This window comes from Myotis myotis, unplaced genomic scaffold (assembly GCF_014108235.1).
Source record: "Myotis myotis isolate mMyoMyo1 unplaced genomic scaffold, mMyoMyo1.p scaffold_m19_p_17, whole genome shotgun sequence".
Taxonomy (NCBI): domain Eukaryota; kingdom Metazoa; phylum Chordata; class Mammalia; order Chiroptera; family Vespertilionidae; genus Myotis; species Myotis myotis.
This window is the reverse complement of record NW_023416321.1, coordinates 13407285-13430309: the sequence shown is the minus strand read 5'-3', so window position 1 is coordinate 13430309 and position 23025 is coordinate 13407285. Positions and strand designations below refer to the sequence as shown.

At 48.5% G+C, this 23025-nt stretch overlaps 1 protein-coding gene and 1 non-coding gene across 9 annotated transcripts in view; both read right to left on the bottom strand.

Annotated features, from left to right (window-relative positions):
• Positions 1–23025, bottom strand: part of PLEKHM1 (pleckstrin homology and RUN domain containing M1) — a 46674-nt gene that overhangs the window by 6482 nt on the left and 17167 nt on the right. For all 8 annotated transcript variants that reach the window (XR_004972745.1, XM_036339437.1, XM_036339441.1 and 5 more), the window contains 5 exons: positions 17138–17537; positions 10909–11179; positions 8166–9083; positions 5697–5842; positions 799–992 (listed from right to left, as the gene is read on the bottom strand). Coding sequence is in view for 7 of the 8 variants with exons in the window: in XM_036339437.1 (XP_036195330.1) it covers positions 799–992; positions 5697–5842; positions 8166–9083; positions 10909–11179; positions 17138–17537 (1929 nt within the window). In the remaining variant the exon portion in view is untranslated. The remainder of the gene's footprint in view (positions 1–798; positions 993–5696; positions 5843–8165; positions 9084–10908; positions 11180–17137; positions 17538–23025) is intronic.
• Positions 14053–14187, bottom strand: LOC118672536. The gene has a single exon (XR_004973101.1). It is a non-coding gene; the product is annotated as a small nucleolar RNA SNORA70 (small nucleolar RNA).

Genomic DNA, 23025 nt, shown 5'->3' with positions numbered 1-23025 from the left:
TTCTTACTCTTTGAATATTATCTTTGCAAGAAGAAAAACATTGTTCTTCCTTAATGAAAAGGCAGAACTCCACAAACACTCAGCTCAGATGTTATCTCCTCTGGGGGCTACCCTGGCCCTCTGGGCCCTGCCAAAGCTGGGTCAGGTGCCCTCTCTCATGGCACATGCCACGCTGAACCAGGGCCATCTGTCTGCCTGTCCGTGTCCCTTCCCCGACTCTAAGCCTCTTATGCAGCCTTCACCACAACTCAGGAAGGCCACATGAATACAGGGGTGACTTGCCCATTTTACAGACAAGAAAAATGAGGCTCAGAGAAGTAAAGTGACTTCCCTGAATCACACAGTGGGTCTGAGCGCCGGCAGAGGCTCCTCTTGTGCTCTTTCTCGTGCCTGTTCTGCTTCTTTTATAAAAACTGTTTTTATGGCCCAGCTGGCGTGGCTCAGTGGTTGGGCGTGGACCCAGGCACCAGGAGGTCACCAGTTCAATTCCTGGTCAGGACACATGCCCAGGTTTTGGACATGATCCCCGGTGGAGGCAGTGTGGGAGGCAGCTAATCGATGTTTCTCTCATCAATGTTTCTATTTCTCTCTCCCTCTCTCTCTAAAATCAATAAAAACATATCTATCTACCTATATATTTCTTTAAAAAACATGTTTGTTTATTTCAGAGGGGACGAGAGAGGGAGAGAGAGGGAGAGAGAGAGACAGACAGACAGACGATGAGAGAATCCTTGATTGGCTGCCTCCTGTGCGTGCCCAGAGGACGCCTGAGCATGTGTCCACGTGCAGGGTGCTCACCTTTTGCTGAGCTCCTTCAGGGCCCCACTCCGGCACAGGCCCAGGTAATCCCCCAGAAGCTTCAGCTGCTCCCGGCTCCTCCCGATGAGGTGCATCCGCTCCTCGTGTTCGTACAGCGATGGGTTCACCAGCTGCAGGTTGATGAGGGGTTGGGCCCGGATCTTCATCAGGAACTTCAGGGCCTGCCGGCAGACCTGGGGACACCACCAGGCAATGGGGGTGAGACAGAAAGGCCCTTCAGTAAGCACCTCTGGGTCAGGCCCGCCCACTCAGGCTGCAGCCACCCTCCAAGAGGATGGTGCCATTCCATTTTACAGATGAAGAAACTGGGGTTCAGAGAGATGAAGTGACTTGGCCTGGGGCCACGGCTCATAAACGCCAAGATCTGAACCCAGTTTCTATGAGCCCCAAACCTCTGTTCCCTCCATGGCACCTGCTGCTGCCCTCCCAGACCATGCTGGGACGGAGGAGGGGTCCCCTTCCCCCGGGGCCTCAGGGACCCTTCCCAGGACTTCCTTTCCTCCCAGCCCCCATTTTCCTGCCTAAAGGAAACGCACTGTCTCCTGGGCTGACTCAGGAACCAGGTGACTGGCTGAGTCAGGCTCCAACCACAGGAAGCCACAGATCAGACACAGCTTGACAAGAGGTTTCCCCAGTTCCCTCGGCTCTGCCAGCAGCAGCACCAGGGCTCCCCGAGTCTCCGTGCAGAGTTCAGTGACCCATCTCAGTCTGTCCCACCTGATAGGTGCTGAAAGCTTTACCCTCAGGCCCCGCCCTAATGCCAAAGCCAAGTACTGAGCACCTACTGTTTGCTAGTCACTGGGCTGAGGATCCTGACCACCTCTTTTCTTCATCCCCAATAACAACCTAAAGGGGAAGGTGCCATGATCCCCACTTCATTGGTGAGGAAACTGAGGTTCAGAGAAGCTAAAGCGGCTTATCCCACCCACCTGTAGGCAGTGGAGACCAGGTCTAAGCTGAGGTGTGGTCTCCTCCACTGTCAACTACTGTGCAGTAGCCAGGAGTCTGTCTTTCAAGTCAGAATTGGATTTGAATCCTGGCTCACTACTTCCTACCTTATGACCCGTGAAACTTCCTTAACCTCTGGGTGACTCAGTTTCCTTATGTGTAAAATGGAAAAAAATAAAACCACTTGTCCCCTGGAATTATTTTGAGTTTAGATTAAAAAATAATCCAGCCGTAACCGGTTTGGCTCAGCGGATAGAGCGTCAGCCTGCGGACTCAAGGGTCCCGGGTTCGATTCCGGTCAAGGGCATGTGCCTTGGTTGTGGGCACGTCCCCAGTGGGGGGTATGCAGGAGGCGGCTGATCGATGTTTCTCTCTCATCGATGTTTCTGACTCTCTATCCCTCTCCCTTCCTCTCTGTAAAAAATCAATAAAATATATTTAAAAAAATAAAATAAAAAATAAAAAATAATCCAAGTGCCCTAGCAGGTTTGCTCAGTGGTTAGAGCATCAGCCCTCGAACTGAAGGGTTGCTGGTTTGATTCTGGTCAAGGGCACATACCTCGGTTTCAGGCTTGATCCCTGGCCCCGGTCAGGGCACCTGCAGGAAGCAACCCAGCGATGTGTCTCTCTCACATAGATGTTTCTCTCTCTCTGTCTCCCCCCCTCCCTTCCACTCTTTCTAAAAAATTAATGGAAAAATATGCTGGGGTGAGGATCAACAACAACAAAGTCTATGTAAGCCCCTGGCACGGAGCATAGACTCAGCCAAGGGGCTGCCACCAGACTCTGAGCTGCTGTGGACCAGCTGCCCCCGGAGGGTCAGGAATGTAACAGGGACCTGGGGAGGCTTCTGGTCCCCCAACTCCACTGGCATCTCTCGCCTCCCCCAGCAACGGACAACTCCTCTTTCCCACGTCCCAGGGGTACCAGCCCCCAGCCAATGGGCAGCCCGGTGTCCAAGCCCCTGTGAGTCAGATCGAACTGCTGTTCCCCAGCCCCCACCCATCCCATCCCTGACCCAACTCAGCCTCAGGCCTTGGGAGAGGCGCAGATGAAATAACACACGGAATGTGGCTGAAAAGAGCCGAGCGCCGCAGACGGGCAGGGGCTTGGTGCTGGAGACAGACAGAGAAAGCAGCCCCAGTCCTGGCCTCACGTCCTGCCAAGTGCCCGGCAGGCCTCGCACAAGTGGGTCAGCCAGGGTAGTGCCGGTGAGCAGCAAGGCCCCTACCCTGAGAGCCGGGCACTTTCTAGTCTGAATTTCCCTGTGTTCCCCAAGCCAGGGATCTGAGAGCGAGCTGCATATTCCCACTCTCAGACACGCCGAGAAGAGGATTGTCATTTTCTAGCTGGAACGAGGAAGTGGCACCAGAATTACAGCAACGAATAAGGAGATGGCCCAACAGAAATATCCGGGTGTTGTAAACAGAGAGCGTGCTTTATGGTCAGAGGCTTCTTTGCCTTTGTGGTGATTTTGAGGTTTAATTTTCTCCATGTCGTTATTTAAATACTTCACATTGAGGGTATGGGTGGGGATGAGGTAACCAAAAAAACACACACAAACAAAACAAAATGAAGCTAACGTCTTCGGGGTTCCCATCCCCAGGAGGGTAGAGGCTGGGATGGCACAGACTTGGTCCCAGGCTCCCTGTGCCCAGGCTCCCTGTGCCCTGACATCCACATGCCAAGACTGCATGGACCCTGACGGGTGAACCAGGGGCCAGTGTGACCTGCCTCGGGAGAGGGGAAAGGCACCGCCCGCGTGACGGGAGGGAACTGTCTCCTTCGGTCCTCACACAAGCCCGAAACAGACACTGGTAGTGAAGTATGGTAGCAATCATCTCAGGTAGAAACTAACTTTAACCCAGCTGTTTGGTTTCTGTACTTATTTGTTTGCTAAAATAATAGAAAAGTTATTTTGATTTTCTGAATTATATAAATCACCCCATTCGATTGAATACCCTATTGATTGTACTATGACTATCCCATTGGTTGTGGTCATACTGGTCTTAGAAAGCACATTTTCCTTTACCTGGGAAGGACAGCACAGTTATCCCAAGGTCAGAGGGCTCCAGTTAACGTGTCCCTGTTGACTCAGTGTTCCAGAGACCCAAAAACTGTAATCTAGATAACATGCTTAAGTCTGACCAGGTTCCTCATTCCAGACCCGAGGACTCTAGATAATGTGTTTCTGTCAATTCAGTGATCTGGAGATCCCAAACTGTAATTTAGATAACATGCTGCTTCTGCTTCTGTAAACTGCTTTTTTTGCAAACCAGGTTCCTCATTCCAAACCTTGGGATGTAATCAATACCTTTGTGATCTTTGCCTATATAAGTCTGGTTTTGCGGCCATCTTATTACTATGAGATTTGGGGAATGGCCCCTCAGTCCCAGATTGCAATAAATGTGACTCTTTAATTCGACTGCTTGAGGCGTCCTTCTGTGACTCAAGGGGTACATTACAACAGTAGTTGCCGGAAGCTGGTCCATCCTTGCTGTTTCAAGGGACCTGGCATATATGGCATTTGCTCACGGTAACACAGCCAGAAAAATGGGTAAGCTCAGCTGGAGAAGAGGAAAGCCTGACCATCTTAAAATACATCGTAGTTAAAAGCATTTGGTGAACATAAGAAAGTATCAAAGATGTAATACTAAGTAAACCAAGTGTGTTATAAAACAATGTGAGTCCAGTATAATCCCAATTTTATAAAAAAGTAGACACATATATACATAGATGCATGGTGTGGACAAAAAAGAGGTGCTGGATCTAACAAGGTGATCTGATCATAAATTCCCAACAGGGCAGGTCACGGTGGTAGTCAGGCCCCAGACCTATAACTTTTCTAGCAGAAGGCTTATCTCTGCCTTCAGCAAGCGCTGTCCATTGTTCCTGTGCATCTAGAGTACATGCCTTTGAAATGCCTCTTTTTAAACCCCCTCCTCCTAAAGTGTGACCACTCTCAAGAGAGCACATAATTTTGTTAATTATTCTAAAGTCCAATCCCTGCCTTGTTTTCTCCCATCTTCATTACGTTCCCTCTTTAATTGTAATGTGTAAAAGAAAGCGCAAAGCTGTCATTCTCTAGAGCAGCGATTCTCAACCTGTGGGTCTTGAACAATGAAAATACATCCTGCATATCAGATATTTACATTACGTTTCATAACAGTAGCAAAATTAGTTATGAAGTAGCAATGAAAATAATTTTATGATTGGGGGTCACCACAACATGAGGAATTGTATTAAAGGCTCATGGCATTAGGAAGGTTGAGAACCACTGCAGTCTAGAGTATTTGAGGTCTTGCTTCCCAGTAATTGTCATTAGTTTTTTCCATTGTCAGGTTCTTACACTGACAACAGAAAAGGCTGACTGCTCCAAGGGGATTTGCAACCAGCTGGCCAGACCATCCATCTATCCACCCATCCATCCATCCATCCACCCACCCACCCACCCATCCACCCATCTATCCATCCACCTCTCCACCCATCCATTCATCCATACGCACCCATCCATCCATCCACCCACCCGTCCATCCATCCATCCACCCACCCGTCCATCCATCCATCCACCCACCCGCCCATCCATCCATCCATCCATCCATCCATCCATTCATCCATCCATCCACCCATCCATCCAGTTGCTGGTGCCTTAAACAGTTTGTCTGCAGCCATGAGGAGCTGCAGAAAACCATCTTCAGACTCCTACCTGAGGACCACAGCAGGCACTGACAGAGCTCTGCACAGAGTCTCTAGACCAGCACCAAGTTTTTTTCTTTATCAGTTTCCCCAAATCACGAGGCCTGAACCAGTGACCCTGCCTTCTTTAGAGCCACACTCCTCCCAACAGATGAACAGCAGCAGCATAGAGGAGTGACCGTTTATCATTCAGCAGCCCTGTGTGGCCATGATAGGCTGGGCTTGGGACTCACCGGGCGCTTGGTGAGGTCCCAGTTGTGGATGATCCTGGCCGGAATCACTGAAGCATCATCTTGGTGGCAGATGTCACAGTAATAGAGGCCAGAGAAGGCACAGAGCTTGGGTCGTACAAATGAGAAGCCGATCTGCCGGGAGCAGCCTGGGGAGAAGGATATGGGGAGAGTGAGCAGCGGCGGGGCCAGAGTCAGCTCCTGAGTAACACAGAAGCAACCACGGTGGATAGGCCTGCTATCTAAGGAGAGTATAAAGATAAAAAAGGAGAGTATAAAGATAAAAAAGGAGAGTATAAAGATAAGAACAGCCACCACTCACAATCAACCCTATTAATTAATCTTGACAACAAAACACTGTCATTTTACCACTGAAGAACTGATGCAGAGAGGCTGGGAAACTTGTCAGTCACACAGGGATGAAGTGGCACAGCCAGGATTCAGAGCTGGGCTGTGTTAACTAGAGCCTGCATTCTCTTATAACTAGCTGCCTTCTTCCATGTTCCCGCTGCTGGCTCACCAATGTCAGCCTCCTCTAGGTCTGTCCCTCCACTGGGCCCCAGACAAGGAAGCAACTAAGTCAGGGCCTTGCAAGTCGGGCATGGGGAGTGGGCAGGAAGGCAGGGCCTGGAGCCAGTGTGAAGCGAGAGCTGCTGGATACCTCGGGACAGGGGTGTGGGGCCCAGCCTCAGCTCCTCAGCTGGAGGTCCCTGGAGTAGGGAGCAGAGGGAGTGCGAGTCGCTGTGCTTAGGGCAAACAAGGGTCTGGCTCAAATCTTGAGCACGTGCCCAGCCTCCCACGGGGCCAGGGGACAAGAATCCCTCCAGCCTCAGGACTAGCAAGGCCGGTTCCTCTGCTTACCAGTTGCCTCATCCTGACCTTCAGCGAATTTTTTGCCGGGTTCCCTTTCAGTATCTGTTCAGCTACTCCTGGCTACTCTGTGGGTTATTACAAAGTTTCAATGAGACAGGTTTTGAAAGTGCCCCACAAACTATGAAATACAAGCCAGATGGCTGTGATTGGCGAGCGCCTTACAGGTGGAGAGGAAGCCCAGGCTCCCCAGTTTCAGTCTTGCCCAAAAGCTGGCGAAGGCTGGCAGGTGGCAGGGACAGTGAGAGCTGCCCCTGCCAGCATTCATTCACCTCCACAGTGTGAATCACCCGAAGACGGTGAGGGGGTGTGTTGGTGGAGGGTGGAGGTTGGGGGGGGGGGGGGCTTGAAGTTTTCAGCAGGAAACTCTGCTCGGCCTTCCGAGGGGTGCTGACCGCAGACCACTTCCTCCCAGACGCCTGAAGCAGGCTTTTCCCTCCAGTCCCACAGGCTCCACCTGACAGGACAGCTCCTAACTCACTTGCAGCCGCATCCGTCGCTTTGGCATGCTGCAGAGGCACGCCACTCAGTTCCCTGGGAGGGCCCAGCGTGTTGGAAATGGCTGGGTGGATTGGGAGGGAAGAGCTAAAGACGGAACATGAGCAGCAGAATATCAGGCAGCCTTGAAAACAAGGGAGTAGAGAGGGCCTATGGGGACCTGGCTGAGAGCAGAGCTCTGAGACCAACATGGCCCTCAACTGGCTCTGCCACTTGATAGCTGTGTGAACCTGGGACAGGCTCTTACCAGCCCTGTGACTCAGTTTCCTCAGCTGTAAATAGAGATAATAGTGCACCTGTCCCAACAGGGTGGTTGTGAGGATTAAATGAGACAATTCAATTGAAGCATCTGGCCAGTACCCAGCCCAGAAGAATTAGGTTTGGTGATGATAACGATATAGCAGATGCACTGACTTGGAATAATACCCATAATGTATTTTTAACTAGAAAAAAACCAAGTTGCAGAACAATATATACCACTGTGCTGTCCAACATGGTGGCCATGAGACATGGGTGCCCTTTTAAATTTAAATCCATTTCAAGGAAATAAAGTAAAAAATTCAGTTCCTTAGTCCCACTAGTCACATTTTACGTACCCAGTAGTCACGTGGGGCTGGTAGCTACTGTATGGGACATTTTCCGCATCATGGAAAGTTGTATTGGACAGTATTGAGTAGTATGAGCCCATTTTTGTAATTTAAAAAAATTGTGCCCACTTGCAAAATATTTGAAAGGTACCATGCCCCTGCTCCAAAATAACATGATAATGTTGTAATCTGATAACGAAGGGAGCGGGGAGCTTAGCTCCCGGGAACTCCCCTGGACAGAGCAGAGCTGCCTCCCACAGGTCTCGCCCCTGAGCAGGAGTGGTAGGAAGGGCAAGGGATGGACTCCCACAAGCAGGGGCACTGGCTCACTGGGTGCTGGGAGGAGCAGACACCATTTGCTGCAACAGCTGCCAATAGCTTCATGTGCAGCCACACCCCAGGGGTGGGCCGGGCCTCTCGTGGAGGGCCGGGGAGGGGTGCAGAGCCTAAGGCAGCAACCCCATCGGAGGCAGAGGGAGGCTGGCGGGCTGGGGGTGGCGGGAGGGCAAGTTGTCACCTGCGCAGAAGCAGCCCTGGGAGTCGAGGCCCTTCTCGGTGGGGATGGCCACCAGGTACTGCAGCAGGAAGCCCTGCTCCCCGGTAGCGAACTTCAGCACCTCTTGGCAGTTTTCGTCCAGACTCCCGCCCAGTGTCACGGCCTCCTCCGCCGTCTCCAGGTAGGACGCCAGCACCTTGCGCACCAGATCCCTCCACAAGGCGGCCTCCTCGGCGCTGCCGGCCTGCAGCTTCAGGATGGCCTTGGCCGTGATGATCTTGAAGAAGGACGGGCCCCCGAGGCTGGTGTCTGGCAGGATATCTCGGATGGTCTCCACTCCGTGGCTGTCACTTAACATCTTCTCGTTGTTTTTCACGCGGAAGCATTTCAGGGAGTCCAGGGACAGGGAGAAGACATAGGGCGTCCAGGTCCTATCCGTGTACAGGTACAAGAGGGACTCTTTAATAGCGTCCGGCTCGGGCACTTGGGCGGAGGACCAATCCAACTGCGTGCTCTGCAGGGATTCGGGCTCCGTGGGCTCCGAGTGGGAGGGGGGGCCACCCTGGGGGCCTTCGGGGAGGTCGCTGGGAGGCTCCGGGTACTGGACGCTCACCCACTCCTCCTCCTGCTGCGGCCGGCACTTCTGCAGGGCCTCCCGCACCCGGTCCAGCCAGTCCTCGGCCTCGTCCTGGGAAGAGGCTCGCAGGGTCAGCTTCTTGCCGGAGAAGACCAGCTCGAAGCGGCCGTCGCTGTGGGCCGGCCCCACGGACTCACAGCGCAGCAGCGAGCAGTTCTCCACGCAGGTGCGCTCCTCGCCGCTCAGGTAGAGGCGGAACTCCAGCGGGGAGAGCTCGCAGAAGAGCTCCTTCCAGATGCCCATCGCCCCCCGCCGCTCCACTGTGCCCAGTTTCATGAGGCCCCGGAACGGGTTGGACAGTCCTGCAGGCAGAAAGGGGCACTTTAGACAACGGACCTGTCCCTTCATCGCCCAAGAAAAAACCTCTGGGCCCGAGGTCCTGTAATGGGTGCGGGAAAATGACCGCCATCAGAATGCCAGCCAGCCACTCGGCTGTGAGGGGACAGCAGCCGCTGCAGGGACATGATCTGACATATTTTAAATGGGGGAGTCGTCCTGGCTTCATATGTTGAAGGACTAGAGGGGGAGAGAGACCAGTTAGGGGGCCATTGCCGTAACCCTGGCCAGGGATGTGGGTGGACTGAACCCATGAGGTGGTGGAGGTGGTAAGGAGTGGAAGACTCGGGATATGCCAACAGGCTTGCTGGTGGACTTGATGTGTGACGTGAAAGTCAAGGGTAACTACAAGGTTTTTAGCCCAGGCATCTGGGAGGAGGAAGTTGGGCATTTTATGAGATGAGAAACCTAACCCCATAGGACATTTTTATCAGCATAGAAAGTTGTATTGAACAGTATTGAGTAGTATGAGCCCATTTTTGTAATTTAAAAAAATTGTGCCCACTTGCAACATATTTGAAAGGGTACCATGCCCCTGCTCCAAAATAACCTGATAATGTTGTAATTAGTGGAGAATCACTGGAAGTCATTTTTGGACATGTCACCTTTGAGAAGCCTATTAGACATGCATGGAGCCGATGGAGGTGGGAATCTGAGGCTCAAGGGCAAGGTCCACACTGGAGCTAAACATTGGGGAGCTGTTGGCGTAAGGCCCTTGAGAGTAGGTGAGATCAGCTGGGACATGGGTGTCGACAGAGAAGAAGATCCAGGACTGAGCTCACCTTCTCCAACATGGTTACAACCATATCACATAGGCTGACAGAAAAACCTAAAAGAAGCCAGCATGGACCAGGGCCCCAGGAACCTGGCCAGAATTCTCTGCTGGATCACTGCAAGCAGGAAATGAGAGAAAGAGACTGACTCTAGGGCAGCCGTGGGCAAACTACAGCCCGTGGGCGGGATCCAGCCCGTTTGAAATGAATAAAACTATTGAAATAAAAGACCGTACCCTTTTATGTAATGATGTTTACCTTGAATTTATATTAGTTCACACAAACACTCCATCCATGCTTTTGTTCCAGCCCTCCGGTCCAGTTTAAGAACCCATTGTGGCCCTCGAATCAAAAAGTTTGCCCACCCCTGGCCTAGGGCATACTTATTTGCTTGTTTGAAATAGGAAGTTCATTTATGAGGGTTATAGAAAAATTAGGTTATAGTTATTTAATGCATTCTGGACTTCACGGGAGTGTGAGGGTGTGGAGATCAAGACAGAACCAAGAGTTCCATATAATAAGGCTTATAGGGTAGTTTCAGGGAAAATAGTTTCCATCTCAACATATGATACAGTAGCCCAGCTGACATGGCTCAGTGGCTCAGGAGGTCATGGTTTGATTCCCGGTCAGGGCACAAGCACAGATTGCAGGCTCCATCCCCAGTGTAGGGCAGGCAGGAGGCAGCCGATCAGTGATTCTCTCTCATCATTGATGTTTCTATCTCTCTCTCCCTCTTCCTTCCTCTCTGAAATATATATATATATATATATATATATATATATATATATGATACACAGTATTTTTGCACTCTGTAGGCAATTTTGGGCATTACTTTTGAGACTGTATGAGAAAATATACATAACACTTTTCCTGCAATGGTTTCTTGAATTACTCATCACGAGATGAGCGTTTTCTTGTGAGAAGATGCCACCCAATTGGTCATGGAAAAGAGGACGTCAGAAGGGCTTTCTGAAAGGCGTGCCCCTGCGGAGAGGCCTGGAATGCTGCAGCCACCTACCCATCTGCCTGCGATGCACCACCCTGAAGTTCTTATGCTCCCGCGAGGCGGCTGCCGGGCACTTCCTGCTTCCTGGAGAAGGCACACAAGCTTTGTCTAAGGCCCCCATGGAGGAGCTTTTTCTTGGTCCTTGAGAAAAATGCCTGAGAAGAGACGGCCTGGACTCTGGAGTCCCTCTGGGAGAAGCTAGGGAGCCATCTGAAGGACTCTCCGGGGGTTGTTCCTGGGGAGGCCGGTAGAAGTCATCTTCCGAGATCCAGCTCTTGCTTTTCTATGGAAAGAAATAAAGACACAAGCTGTTTTTTAAGTTTATAAAAAAACATCTTAATTGAGACATGATTCCCATATCATAAAATTCATATATTTAAACTGTATAATACAATAGTTTTAGTATATTCATACAACTGGGCAACCATTACCACTAAGTTTAGAACATTTTCCACCCTAGCCAGTCTGGTTCAGTGGATACAGCATCGACCTGCCAGGATCAGGCCTGCAACCGACGTACATGCCCTTGACCAGAATCAAACCCTTCAGTCTGCAGGTTGATGCTCTATCCCTCAAAAAGATATGTTGAAATCCTAGCCCCCAGTACTTCAGAATGTAACCTTATTTGGAAATTGGGTTATTGCAAATGCAATTAGTTCAGATAAGGTCATACTGGGGTATGGTGAGCCCTTCATCCAATATGACTATGTCCTTATCAGAGGAGAAAGACACACACACACACACACACACACACACACACACAGAAGAATGCCAAGTCAAGATAGAGGCACAGAGGAATGTGATGGAGGGAGGGACTGGAGCGATGGGTATACAAGCCAAGGAATGCCAAGGATTGCTGGTAACACCAGAAATTAAGAGAAAAGCATGGAACAGATTCTTGAATCCCAGAGGAACCAACCCTGCCAACACGCGGAGTTTGGGCTTCTAGCAGAGAATGCATTTCTGTTGTTTTACACCATCCAGTTTATAGTACTTTGCTGCAGGATCCCTAGGAAACAAATACAATCTGCAAATAACTCCTCCAGTTCTGTAGGTTGTCTTTCTACTTTCTTGATGGTGCTCTTTGAGGAACAAAATTTTTAAATTTTGATGAAGTCCAATTCATCTATTTTTTTGTGCCTGTCTGTGCCATTGGTGTTGTATCTAAGAAACCATTACTTAATTAAAGGTCACAAAGATTTACCCCTGTTTTCTGCTAAGAGCTTTAGTTTTAGATCTTAGAATTAGGTCTATGATCTGCTTTGAGTTCATTTATATGTATGGCGTGAGGAAGGGTCCACCTTTATTTTTTTCTATCTGGATATTCAGTTGTCCTAGCACCATTTGTCTAAGGGATGTAGAGTTTTTCGGCTCTGCTTGTAGGGTCTGAGATAAGGGAGGCATGGGGGAGAAAGACCAGAGTTCTCACTGGCAACCCCTGCTTCCGCTTCCCACTTCAGAGCAGGACCCCTAGGGCTCAGGCAGCCTATCCTACTCTTTCCCTTCTGTTGCTATCTCTCTGAGTCTGAAGCTGCTCACTGGCTTTGAGAAGTGGAGTGGGTCTGAGGTCAGGGGCTTGAGGGAATGGATTCTAGCCCCCCTCAACCCCCCACTATTTCAAGCGCTCCCAGCCTTTCTGTGCCTAAGTGTGCAAGAGCAGAGGCAAGGAAGCCGGCTGGGCCACCAGACATGTCTGTCTACACAGAGGAAATGAGTCACATAGGGGGGACCAGACCAGCTGTTTTGTTAAGTGCCACCAACCTCAACCACCTGACATTGCTATTTCCAACCCCTAAATCAAGACTGCCCTCCCTGCTCCCCTAGACGGTGAAGGGGAGTAGGACTAGGGATTCCCCAGAAAGACTGGTTTAGACAATTTAATTCATTCAGATGCTATAAGAGTCCTTTCAGCCAAGAGAGAGAGTTCTGAGCCAGGAGTTTGGGGGGGAGGCTCACAGAGCTGGGCCTCTAAGGCTTCCTCTGAAAACCCTCAAACTTGGCAGGTGCTTCCTTCTGCCAGTGGCAGGACAATGTGTCAATGAAGGTGGCTATAGGGGACTTTACAACACAGGGCTCTGAACAAGGCCTGCCTGGGTCATCGGGACTCAAGGCAACTCCCTGAGGAAAATAGGCAGGAGCAACCCCTGGCTGTCTAGGTAGCCTCAGGGAGCCTGGCACACACCTCCCAGCCCCTGCTACTGGCCTTACTGGGAGAGACCACTATCCCTTGAGACTCAGCTCAGAGGTCATCTACTACCTCCCTCCTGGAAGCTTTCCTTACTCATCCTTACCCCTCCAGCTGGGTTAGGAACCCTCCATCCCACCCGGGGGCTCCCATGGAGTTCTGGATTTAACCCCAAAGCTGTTTGGAACATTGTTATTTGTGCCTGGCATAGAGTTATAACAGATGAAAGAACAAATCTTGACTTTCGCCGAAACCGGTTTGGCTCAGTGGATAGAGCGTCGGCCTGCGGACTGGGGGTCCCGGGTTCGATTCCGGTCAAGGGCATGTACCTGGGTTGCGGGCACATCCCCAGTGGGGGGCGTGCAGGAGGCAGCTGATCGATGTTTCTCTCTCATCGATGTTTCTGGCTCTCTATCTCTCTCCCTTCCTCTCTGTAAAAAATCAATAAAATATATTTAAAAAAAAAAAAATCTTGACTTTCCAAACATCTTTAACATAAAATACAAGGGTGAGGTGAGGGAAGTGGAAGGAAGGAGACAAATGTGGATTCTGAGATGATGTATGGTCACTGGTGAGGGCGCCTTCATCCGCAGCGGAGAGGGAGACAAGCAGGAAATGGTCAGACACACTCCAGGGACCACAGGTTAGCCACCAGGAAATCATACTCTCGGGGAAACCTTTTGTTCTCTTAGCAAAGGAGAAAAAAAAGTGGGAACACTGGGTCCTTGGAACTTCTGCACATGGAATTGGACCAACTCTTGTGGCTGTGGCCCATGGCAAGGCCTCCAGTTATAAAGCAGAAAGGGAGGTAGGGGAGAGGAGCACATAACTGTCTCCCGTCTCCCTTTCATGCCACCTTCCTACAGCCTGCTCACTCAGGGGCCCATATCTGGCCAGTTCCCTGCCCCCCACCCCTTTTTTTTTCTAGATTGAGGGCAGCATGAGTTCAGACACGAGTGTCCACCAAAAAGGGCTGTGTCCAAGGTCCCTTAAGGCAACCCATCCTAGCAACAGGTTGCGTACACTACCAAGGATGCTGCTGTTTGCAGCCATTGCACACCAGGCTCCCATGGGGAAAAGAGCATGGTCGGCTTAATTGGCTACAGCTCCCTGCCCCTTTAACAGTGGGGGGAAATCACCATTGACCAAGAATTTCGACCAGAGCAGCACCTGCCACCAGGGACCCAAAGCACCTACCACTAGGGACCAAAATCGCTCCAGGAATGCCACCTGGACATTAGGACACTTTATACAACAGTGAAATCCCGAGAAGTCTGGCTGAGGAGTGAAGATACCAGGTCAATGTGAATAGGCGGGCCACAGTGTGCCCAGTGACTAGGGCAGCTGTGGGCAAACTACGGCCCGCGGGCAGGATCCAGCCAGTTCGAAATGAATAAAACTAAAAAAAAAAAAAAGACCGTACCCTTTTATGTAATGATGTTTACTTTGAATTTATATTAGTTCACACAAACACTCCATCCATGCTTTTGTTCCGGCCCTCCGGTCCAGTTTAAGAACCCATTGTGGCCCTCGAGTTAAAAAGTTTGCTTGCCCACCCTGGACTATGGAGTAGGGGAATGAATGGATCCACAACTCCCCAAAGGAGATGGGCTTCAGGAAGGGCGAGCATACACTGAACTCAGCAGTAGGTGCTTTGATTCCACGTTACCAAGCAACCCTCTAGCAACCAGACTCCCCTGAGGTAGCAAGGAGGTAGAGCCTGGCCTGGTCAGACCAACCTGCCCACCTCTGCACTTGATGGTGCACTTCTCAGTGTAAATCTACAAGCCGGCATTTCAAGAGAGAGTTCAAGAACTAGTGATTGATACCTACTCTCTCCCAGGTACAGTGCTTGGAGCTGAATGAATGGACATGGTCTCTCATATAATGGAGCCAACAGTCTAGTCGGGAAGACAGGAAATACACAAATAGAAAATGAAGAGATGATATAACTTCACATAGTGATGAGTGTTACCAAGTGAAGCAGATGAATGGGAATGGGAGTCACCGGTGCTTGGAGGCAGAGTGGTCAGGGAAGGCCGAGACAGCAGTGAGGGAAAGGAGTGAGTCAGAAAAGGGTCCAGGCACAGGGAACAGAAAATGGAAGTGCCTGGGGCTACAAGAAACTTGCTTTGTCAGGAGCTGCAAGGAGGCCAGGGGGTCAAAACGTGGTGAGCAGAGGAAGAGCTTTGTTGATGAGTGGACTGCCCTGTCCCGACCCCGCTGGCTAGGAGAAAGAGATGGCAGTGCTCATATATTACTAGTGTGAGGATAACTTGGTACAAGACTGTTAGAAAGCTGTTTGGCAGTATCTACTAAAGCTAAACATATGTCTACCCAATGGCCTGGCAATTCCACTCCTCAATATATACCCACAGAAATGAGTACATAGGTTCACCAAAAGGCAAGTACAAGAATGTTCTTCATAATGGCCCCAAACCTGGAAACAACCCAAATGTCTGTTAGCAGGAGCATGGAGACATACATTATGATATAGTCTTATAATGAAATACTATACATCAGTGGAAAAGGCCAAACTATAGTCCCAGGTTGTATGTATAGGTGAACTGCACAGTTCAGTGAAAGAAGCATAAGAGTAATATATTGTATGATTCCATTTATAACGAGTTTAATGACAGGAAAAATGAATCTATGGTAGTTTCCTTTGGGCTGGAAATGTTCTATATCTAGATCTGGATGGTGGTCACATATATAATTACTCATTGAGGTATGCACCTGAGGATCTGATATACTTTAAACACATCATTCCTCAAAACTTTTTAAAAAGGGGAAATAATAGTCTTTTCAACAAATAGTGCTGGTAGAACTGGATATCTATATGCAAAAGAATGAAGTTGGACCTCATCCTTATACAATATACAAAAATTAACTCAAAATATACCACATATCTAAATGTAAGAACAAGACTCCCTAGCTGGTTTGGCTCAGTGGATAGAGTGTTGGTCTGTGGACAGAAAGGTCCCAGGTTTGATTCCAGTCAAGGGCACATGCCCAGGTTGTGGGCTCGATCCCCAGTAGGGGGCGTGCAGGAGGCAGCCAATCAATGATTCTCTCATCATTGAGTTTTCTATCTCTCTCCTTCTCCCTTCTTCTCTGATTAAAACAGTAATAATTTTAAATGCACTAAAGCTGTTTTAAAAAGGGTGTGTGTGCACCTCTTTCACTTTGCATGGCCCTGGTCCCGTCCTGAGTTACAGGATCTGGAAGTTACAGGCCAAAGGAGAGATGTGCATGGATGGAGCTGAAAAGTAAGACCATGCACCACCATGAGCCCAGGCTGCAGCTTCCTGGCTTCCTGTGTCCAGGAGCACACGTACATAGATTCCTGCCTCTGCATTCCATGACACAAGAACAAACGGAAACAGCTGAAAAGCTTAGGTCACAGCTTTGACTGCTGCTCCACTGGCAAACACTTCTCCGGGACATTCCCAGGATTGACTTCCCTTGGGTTATCAACAAACTAGATTGGCTTATTCAAGAACAGCGCTGTCCAATAGAAATACAATGTGAGTCATATATGTCACTTTAAATGTTCTAGTAGCCACATTTTTTTTAAAATGTAAAAAGAAGCAGGTGAAATTAATAGCTACATGTGGCTAGTGGCTGTCAAATTGGACAGCACAGTTCTAAATCTGGATCATGTTGCAAAATGAGTATTTTCAAAAATAAAAATAAAAAATATCAATTTATTAATAACAAGTACTGAGGAGGAAACCAAGGGTCAGTGAGGTGAAGTTCCTGGCCCAAGGCCTTAAGTTGCTTAAGAGCAGAGAGTCTGTGGTCAAGTGAGAATTATCTTGTCATAGAGTCGATGCAAAGATAACAGGAGATAACCATGGGAACTGATGGGCATGTCCACTACTCACACACCAAGAAACACCAGCTCCATCATCATGATGCTATTAACACTAACACCACCCAGAGAGAGGGGGTAATTGGGAAGAAGGCAGAGACCACTTGGGGTCATCAACCGGGGATACCCTAGCTTGGAGACCTTTTACCAAGACCACCCCCAGAACAGCCTGAACCACTCACCGGACTGGTGGGTGAGGAAACCATGAGGCTCAGTCCAGCTCCATCATCCACCGAGGGCCTCTGCTGCCCATCCCCTTGGCCGACTGCTCTCACAGGTCTAGAAGGCTGTTGGTCTGAAGTGCTCCTCGAAGTGACAGCTTGGGCAGTGCCCAGATGCTGCAAGCCCAGGATGCCAGGTGCCAGGGAAAGCGGTTCCTGCTTGTGGCCACCATTTGTAGTCCCAGAGGCTGCTCGGGCAGGGAGGGGCTCTGCAGGCGCCTCGACGTGCAGGTGTGTGCTGGTGTCGAGGCAGAGGCCGTGGAGGGAGAGTGAGGCCTGCAGTGTGGGAATCTCCGTTTCTCGGCTCAGTCCGTTGGTTGGCACAGAGTTTACCTGGGCTTTGCTGAATTCAGACAACACCCTAGAAGTTTTTAAACAAAGAAACCTGTGTGACAGGTTGTCAGCTAGAATGCCCATGGCTACTGGGTTGTGGTAAGAATGGAAAACTGCTGCCTTGTGACTTAAGAAACAACACTCTTTTTTTAAAAAATCCTCACCTGAGGATATTTTTTCCATTGCTTTTCCAGTGGAGAGAATGGAAGGGAGGAGGGAGGGGAGGGGCGAGGGAGGAGGAGAGGGAGGGGGAGGGGGAGGGGAGAGGGAGGGGGAGGGGGAGGGGAGGGGGAGGGGGAGGGGGAGAGGGAGAGGGAGGGGAGAGGGAGAGGGAGAGGGAGAGGGAGAGAGAGAGAGAGAGAGAGAGAGAGAGAGAGAGAGAGAAACACTGACATCGACTGGTTGCTACACGAACCCGAGACCTTTGGTGCCTGGGCTGACAGACCCTATAATCACTGAGTCACACTGGCCAGGGCGAAACAACACTCTTCATCACCCACTGCTCTCCTCTGGTCACGCAGCCGCTTCCTCTGACACTCAGCACCACCCTTTCTCCGCAGCTGGCAAGTGAGCTGTGGAGCCCAGGATCGCAGGTGAAAAGCTCACACAGCAGAGGAAAGGACTTGATGTGAACGGGAACTGATTGCCTTTACCGGCTGCACAGGCTCCCTGTGGGCTTGGAGAGTTTGCCCGGCCAAACCAACGGCTGTGTGGGCAGTCATTTCCCGAAGCCGACTGTGGCACAGCCCCGTGAACAGAGCGTCTCAGAGCTGGGCTCCCCAACGGCACCGAGGCACCAGGACTCCAGCCCTGGGGACATGGACTTAGCTGAAGTGAGGACCCATCTTGTTCCTGGAATAGCATCTGGGCAGTAGGGTTGGGGTGAGGTGCAAGGGCTGGTCTACCTCAGAGCTGGACTGGCTATGGAGTCAGAGAAGGCTCCTGTTCCCAGAAATTGCTGCTGGGGGTCAGTGTACACAAGGTGTGCAAGTGTGCATACAAGTATACATGAGGTGTGCTCCTGCTCACTCCTCCCAACAGAACTGGCTCTTCCTGCCCCTAAGTGGTGTGCTTCTGGGGCCAGTGTTACTGCCTTTGTGTACACACACACACACACACACACACACACACATGCACGCAAAAACATACTTCTGGGCCCTCTGGAATGTGCACTGGCTAGTGGCTGCTCCGTCCTCCCTCTCCTGGGGTTTCTGGGAATCTAAGTTCCATTTCTGAAGTAAGTCTATTTGCTGGCTCCTCTTCTGCTGATGAGCCCAGTTGAGTCCGTCATGGATAAAGGCAGGTTCGGATGACAGCAAAGCTGTCTGGAGCCCAGGAGATTGCACACATCTGCCCTAATGGCTTAAACCGGGTCTAGAAGACACATCAAACTCTCCTTCATGTGGGATTATGGAAACTAAGATTTCAGAACTCAAGTTTTCACCTTCTGGCTGAACTCTGCTCTTATCTACACAACACCACCTTAATCCAGAACAACAATTCAAGACATTCCAGTCAAGAATAGGTGACCAACCCAGACATTTATGGGCAATCGATTTTCAACATAGGCGCCAAGACATTTAAATGGGGAAAGAATAGTCTTTTCAACAAATGATGCTGGGATAAGTGAATAGTTCCATGCAGAAGAATTAAGTTGGACTCCTATCACACCATGTTAAAAAAAGTAACTCAAAATGGATCAAAAAGCTAAAAGTAAGAGCAAAAACCATAAAACTCATAGAAGGAGACAGGTATAAATTTTCATATCTTTGGGTCAGGCAATGGTTCCTTAGCTATGACATCTACTGCATAAGCAGCTAATAAAAAAAATAAATTAATTGGACTTCATAAAAATAAAACTTTTGTGCTTCCAAAGAATACTACCAAGAAAGTGAAAAGACAACCCAGAGAATAGGGAACATATTTGCCTATTTTATATGCAGATACTATTATATATCTGATAAAGCTCTAGTATCCTGAATATATAGCACTCTTTCTCATTATCCTCACCTGAGGACATGTTTATTGATTAAAATTTTTTTTTTTATTGATTCCAGAGAGGAATGGAAAGGAAGAGAGAAACATCAATGATGAGAGAGAATCACTGATTGGCTGCCTCCCACCGGGGATCAAGCCTGCAACCCAGGCACGTGCCCCCTACCAGAATTGAACCCGGGACCTTTCAGTCCACAGGCCAACACTCTATCCACTGAGCCAAACAAGCCAGGGCTATAAATTTTTTTTATCCTCACCTAAGGATATGTTTACTGATTACTTATTTATTTATTTTTTTAAGAGAGAGAGAGAGAGAGATGTGAGAGAGAAACATTGATCAGTTGCCTCCCATATGTGCCCTGACCGGGGATCGAACCCACAACCTTTTGATGTACAGGATGATGCTCCAACCAACTGAGCCACACTGGCCAGGGCTATATAGCATTCTTACAACCCAGTAATAAAATGGCAACCCAATTTAAACATAGGCAAAGATATAAATAGACATTACTCCAAAGAAGAGCTATACATAGCCAATAAGTGCATAAAAAGATGCTCAATACCATTAGACAGTAGTGAAGTACAAATCAAAACTGCAATGAGATCTACTTTATGTCCACGAGGATGGCTATAATTAAAAAACTGTCCATTAACTGAAAAATAGCTAAACAAATTGTGGTATATCCATATAAGGAAACATTATTCAGTCACGATACATGCTGCAACATGGATGAACCTTGAAAACATACTATGTGAAAGAAGTCACAAAAGGCCAGGTATTATGATTCCATTGACATGGAATGTCCAAAATAGATAAATGCATAGCTAATGGGTAAGGGGTTTCCTTACTGGGTGATCGAAGTGTTCTTGAACTAGATGTTGCACAACTTTGTGCACATACTAAACACGACTGAACTGTATACTTTAAAATGGTGAATTTTATGGTCTGTGAATCATCTCTCACTAAACAACAAGGTGACCTATCAGACAAAGGTGTAAATGTGCTTGTAGAATAGTTATGGAGGATGCAGGCGGGTGCTGGTTCCTGCTCTATGGCCTCAGTCTAAAAACAGAGAGTTAAAAGTCCAGTGGTGCAACCTTGCAGGGCACAGGGATTGCTGAGTTCTGGAAGCACAGGGCTAGTCTCCACTGGCCAAGGAGGAAGGGACATTTGCTGACCAGTTGTATGTGTCCAAACCACTGTGGCAGACTGGGCCACGTTACGAAATAAACTAGGGAGTCAGATTTTAGGATATGTTTTCCCATTGATTTTCTTAAAATATATTTTTATTGATTTCAGAGAGGAAGGGAGGAGAGAGATAGAAACATCAATGATGAGAGAGAATCACTGATTGGCTGCCTCCTGCACGCCCCCTACTGGGGATCGAGTGTGCAACCCGGGCATGTGCCCTTGACCAGAATTGAACTGGGAATCTTCAGTCTGCAGGCCAACGCTCTATCCACTGACCCAAACCAGCTAGGGCCCCATTGATTTTTAGAGAGTGGAAGGGAGTAGGAGAGACAGAGAGAGAAACATCACGATGTGAGAGAAACACATTGATTGGTTGCCTCCTGAACATGCCCCAGCTGGGCCTGAGATCAAGCCTGCAACTGAGGTATGTGCCCTTGACCAGAATCGAACCCAGGACCCTTCAGTCTGCAGGCTGACACTTTATCTACTGAGCCAAACCAGGTAGGCAAGACAGACAGATTTTTATATCCCCTGTGAAGTCCCAGCTCTTCATGGGCTCCTGGGAGGTAGAGTAGTAAGTGATTAAAAGCAGGGAGCCAAGAGTCCTCCTGGCCTTGGTTAGAACATTGCTAAGCACCCCACAAAGGTACCTACAGTTCGTAGATTTAATTCCCTTATCTGTAAAACAAGCATGGTAACAGCACCCACTTTTATGACTGTGACAAAGATTAAATGAGATAATATATGCAAAATGCCTAGAAGAGTGTCTTGCACAAGTTTCTCAATGTTAACCTCAATTTGTTATTGTAGCTGCTTTTATTATTATTGATAAGACTGCTTGGCCTCCAATACAGAACTGTAAGGAAAGGAGAATTATGGAAATACTCACTAGCATTACCAAAATGGTTATTAGTTATAAATGAACCCTACTCTTTAAGAAAGATTTTAATGATTAAGTAGACTGGGTGTTAAAATGAGTGATGCATAAAAAAAATGCCACCAAAATTGATTGTGCAATAAATTAGAGCTTCCACCAAACCAAAACCAAGGTCAAGGTGAAATCAAGTTCACAGAGCCTCATCAGAATCGGTTCTGGTCTCAGGATCCAATGAGAATAAGAGATAGATACCGCAACTGGAAAAAGTGCAAGAATGAGATTTTGAAGAAAAGGCAAAAAAAAAGAAAACTTTGAATAGATTGCAACATACAAATGAAACAGCCCTGTCCGGGTAAGTCAGTTGTTGGTTAAAGCATTGTCCAGATATACCAAGTCTGTGGGTTCGATCCCCACTCAGGGCACATAAAAGAATCAACCAGTGAATGCATAAATAAGTGGAACAACAAAATCGATATTTCTATTGCTTTCTCTCTCTAAAAAAAAAAAAGAAAGAAAGAAAAAAAAGAACTGAAATTGCTAGTCTTTCCACTTCTCTCTGGTTCAGGGCAGTGGTGATCAAAAACGTCTGTTCAAAAAATTTCTTTGCACATTCACTTAAAAAACAATCTTAAAAAAGCACATGTTATTACATGCGTAAGTATCTATGTGTGTATGTGTGAAATAAATAAAAAGCATGGCGTGGAGGTTCTGGATGGCCACCATGGAAAGAACCCCTGCCAAGTGGTCTGAGCCTGTGGTTTCTTGCACAGAGGTGGGCTGCATGGTCTCAGAATCATTTCCCACAAGGGAAGACCTCATGATGACAGCTGACAATGTTACTAACCAGCTATTCACAGCAGTTATAGAGACAAGAAGTATAACTCAGGTCATCAGTTCTCAGGAGGACTTAGCAGTAAAGGACAATAACACCACCTATTGGGCACTCACCATGTGTCAGGCACTGCTCGAAGCACTATCTTAACTCATTTAATCTTCCTGGCATCCCTTTGGAACATTCTTATCGCCATTTTACAGATGAGGACGTGAATGTCAGAAAGACTGAGTAACTTGCCCAAGGTCAAAAAGCTGGTTAAGGAAGACTCAGGCAGTCTGGCTCCTGAGTCCACATTTTCAACCACTAGAATGTGCCTATGCTTCTCAGTGATAATTATAATTCAGACTAAAAAAACACAAAAGAAGCAAACTGCAATTTGATTTCAGTGAAATAATATATCAATATATTTCATTTTGAATGTTAGTGTTTTGTACTTTTCTTTAAGTTTAATTTGTAGGGATTTTTAAAAATTTGTTTTTATTGATTTCAGAGAGAGGGGGAGAGAGAGCTCATCAATCGGTTGCCTCCCACATGCACCCCAATCAGGGACTAAATCCTCTTTACTGTGGGCATGGAATCGAACTGGCAACTTTTCTGGTGCACAAGATGGCACTCAA